The sequence below is a fragment of the Engraulis encrasicolus genome, unplaced genomic scaffold, assembly GCF_034702125.1.
Source record: "Engraulis encrasicolus isolate BLACKSEA-1 unplaced genomic scaffold, IST_EnEncr_1.0 scaffold_846_np1212, whole genome shotgun sequence".
Lineage (NCBI taxonomy): Eukaryota > Metazoa > Chordata > Actinopteri > Clupeiformes > Engraulidae > Engraulis > Engraulis encrasicolus.
Genome location: NW_026946188.1, coordinates 1 through 2,500, shown reverse-complemented (window position 1 = coordinate 2,500; position 2,500 = coordinate 1). Strand labels below are relative to the sequence as shown.

At 53.2% G+C, this 2,500-nt stretch overlaps 1 protein-coding gene across 1 annotated transcript in view; it reads left to right on the top strand.

Annotated features, from left to right (window-relative positions):
- Positions 1 to 639, top strand: part of LOC134444910 (heparan-sulfate 6-O-sulfotransferase 1-A-like) — a 9,983-nt gene extending 9,344 nt beyond the window's left edge. The window contains exons 4-5 of the mRNA XM_063194089.1: positions 1 to 244; positions 401 to 639. The exon at positions 1 to 244 is cut by the window's left edge and continues 156 nt beyond it. Coding sequence (XP_063050159.1) covers positions 1 to 244; positions 401 to 639 — 483 coding nt within the window. The remainder of the gene's footprint in view (positions 245 to 400) is intronic.
- The last annotated feature ends 1,861 nt before the right edge of the window (positions 640 to 2,500 follow it).

The window sequence follows — 2,500 nt, the reverse complement described above, 5'->3', positions numbered from 1 at the left end:
CTGTTCGAGCGCACCTTCCGCCTGCGCTTCATCCGACCCTTCATCCAGTACAACAGCACGCGCGCCGCGGGCGTGGACCTGGACAACGACACCATCCTGCGCATCGAGGAGCTCAACGAGCTGGACATGCAGCTGTACGACTACGCATGGGACCTGTTCCAGCAGCGCTACCAGTACAAGAGGCAGCTGGAGCGGCGGCAGATGAGGCTGCAACAACGTGGGGGAGGTGGTGGAGGTGGCGGAGGTGGGGGGATGTTTCCGCTCAGGAGGGGTGCCGGTGGTGGTGGAGGTGGAGGAGGTGTTGGAGGAGGTGTTGGAGGAGGTGGTGGAGGTGTAGGAGGTGGTGGTGGTGGGGGTACAAGGGGTCCCAGTGAAGACCCCCCACCTCCGCTGCCTAGAGGAGACGAGCCACCAGGGGCAGGGGTAGCAGGGGTGGCAGGGGCAGGAGAGCCAGGGGCGGCGGTAGCAGGAGTGGCAGGGGCAGGGGAGCCTGGGGCGGCGGTAGCAGGGGGGGTGGCAGGCGGGGGGGCGGTAGGGGGGGTAGCGGCGGCAGCAGTGGCGGTGGCAGCGGCGGCACCCGAGGAGGGGGCCAGGCTGCCCACAGAGGACTACATGAATCACATCATCACACGGTGGTAGCAGAGGTGGTAGGGGGGGGGGGGGGGTGCAGCACAGGATCCTGAGGAGGGTAGGGGCTAATATTGCTAGCAACTATGGTTTTGAGAAATGCACCCCAGAGTATGTACCCCCAAAGTAGAAGTACTGTTTCAGATGTAATTGCAACACTAGTAGTATGATGATATAACATAGTTAAAACAATGTTTTATCATACCACTAGTGTTGTAACTACATCTGAAACAGAACTTCTCCTTCATATCTCCTCTTGTGGGGGGGGGTGATACGGGCGACGGATGGTGGGCACTGATGGGGGCCTGGAGGGGTCAGAGTGAGACCAGACCAGAGCAGAAAGAGAGGGATGGGTGGCACATATATTATAAGTAAAGAAGTAAAATGAAAAAAAGATATAGGCTGAATCTCAAATGGTGCACTTGTGCACTTTAGTGTTCATGTTTCAGTGCGCATGTCGTATTAGTTACGCACTGAAACATAGTGCCCGAAGTGCACAAGTGCACCATTTGAGATTCAGCCATAGAGATGGAGGGAGGAGAGAGGACAAGAGAATGAAAAAGAGAGAGGGCAGGAGGGAGGCGAGGCCCAGGGGGTACCCTTCATATCAAGATGGGCGCTCAGAGCAAACTTGGACACGCCTCCCTCCTCCATCAGAAAGTCTCTGACATTTGAAGAGGTCAAAGGTCAGATGGCACCCCAAACTCCAGCCCCACCCACCTGACGGACCCTATATAAGCCCCCCCACACATTGAAGCCGACAGGGGGAGGGTGGGCAAAGGTGACAGTTGTCCCGGGCCGAAGGATAGAGAGGGCCCTTTGAGATGACTTTTTGTCCTGTGCCCAGGAAAAGGAGTCAATGGCCAGAGGTGCATCTTGCCACCAGGCAAGGCAGACAGTGGATTGGGGCCCCCAAGCCCCTAGATAGTGAATAACAGTCCACATTTTACCACAGCAGTGGCGGTTTTGGTTCAAATGCTCATTCTTTTGCATTTTCGCTTGGGGCCCCACCTGACACTAGAATCGCCTCTGTCAATGGTCCTGCCCTCATCATACTGCACTCTCCCCCAAGGCTCCCTCCACTCTCTCACCGAATCCTCCTCGCCAAGCAGTGAGAGAGGGTAAATGTGGTCTATGTGCTACCGTATGTGGATGCAGACTGGAGCCCTGGATTGTGATTCACATGGATCCAAGTTTGAGCTGAAGGAACAGAAAGGATATGGACATCAGAATATGAAAACAGCTCAACACCCCCCCACCAACACTCTATTCCCCCATTCCCTATGCCCCTCCCCAACAAGCCCGTCTTGGGATAGTCAATCCACTGCACATAATTACTAAAAAAAAAAAGAAGACATTAAGAGAACAAAGAAAATGACAAAAAAATGTACAAAGAAAGAGACACTTGCTTAAATGTCAGCTATCATTTCAGCTATGGCTTTGTGGCCGCAATGGGAAAACTTTTACCGGGAACGTTGCTTTTAAGTTTTTAAGGTTTTCTTTGTTCCTGTTGCTCCAAAGCGATTGCAACTGACTTTAAAAAAACATGTAACCGACCAAACAGGGCCGGTCTGTACTGGGGGAGAAATAGAGCCCAGGCACTTTTGACTGAAAGGGGCCCCACATAATTAGCTGCGCAGAACTGACTCACCGGTGGGCCCGCACCCTCGTTGGCCCGGGAAATGCCCGTTAGGCCAAATGGCCTGTCCAGCCCTGCGACCAATGGAGAAGTCTCAAGTCTTTCTGGATGCAATTTCCCAGCTTCTTACTACCAACCAATCAACAAAGACAAAACGATGGCTTGAACACTTCTTTCTTATTTTTCTTTTTGTTATAAATGTGTGTGTGTGTGTGTACCTTTAAAAAGTGTGAA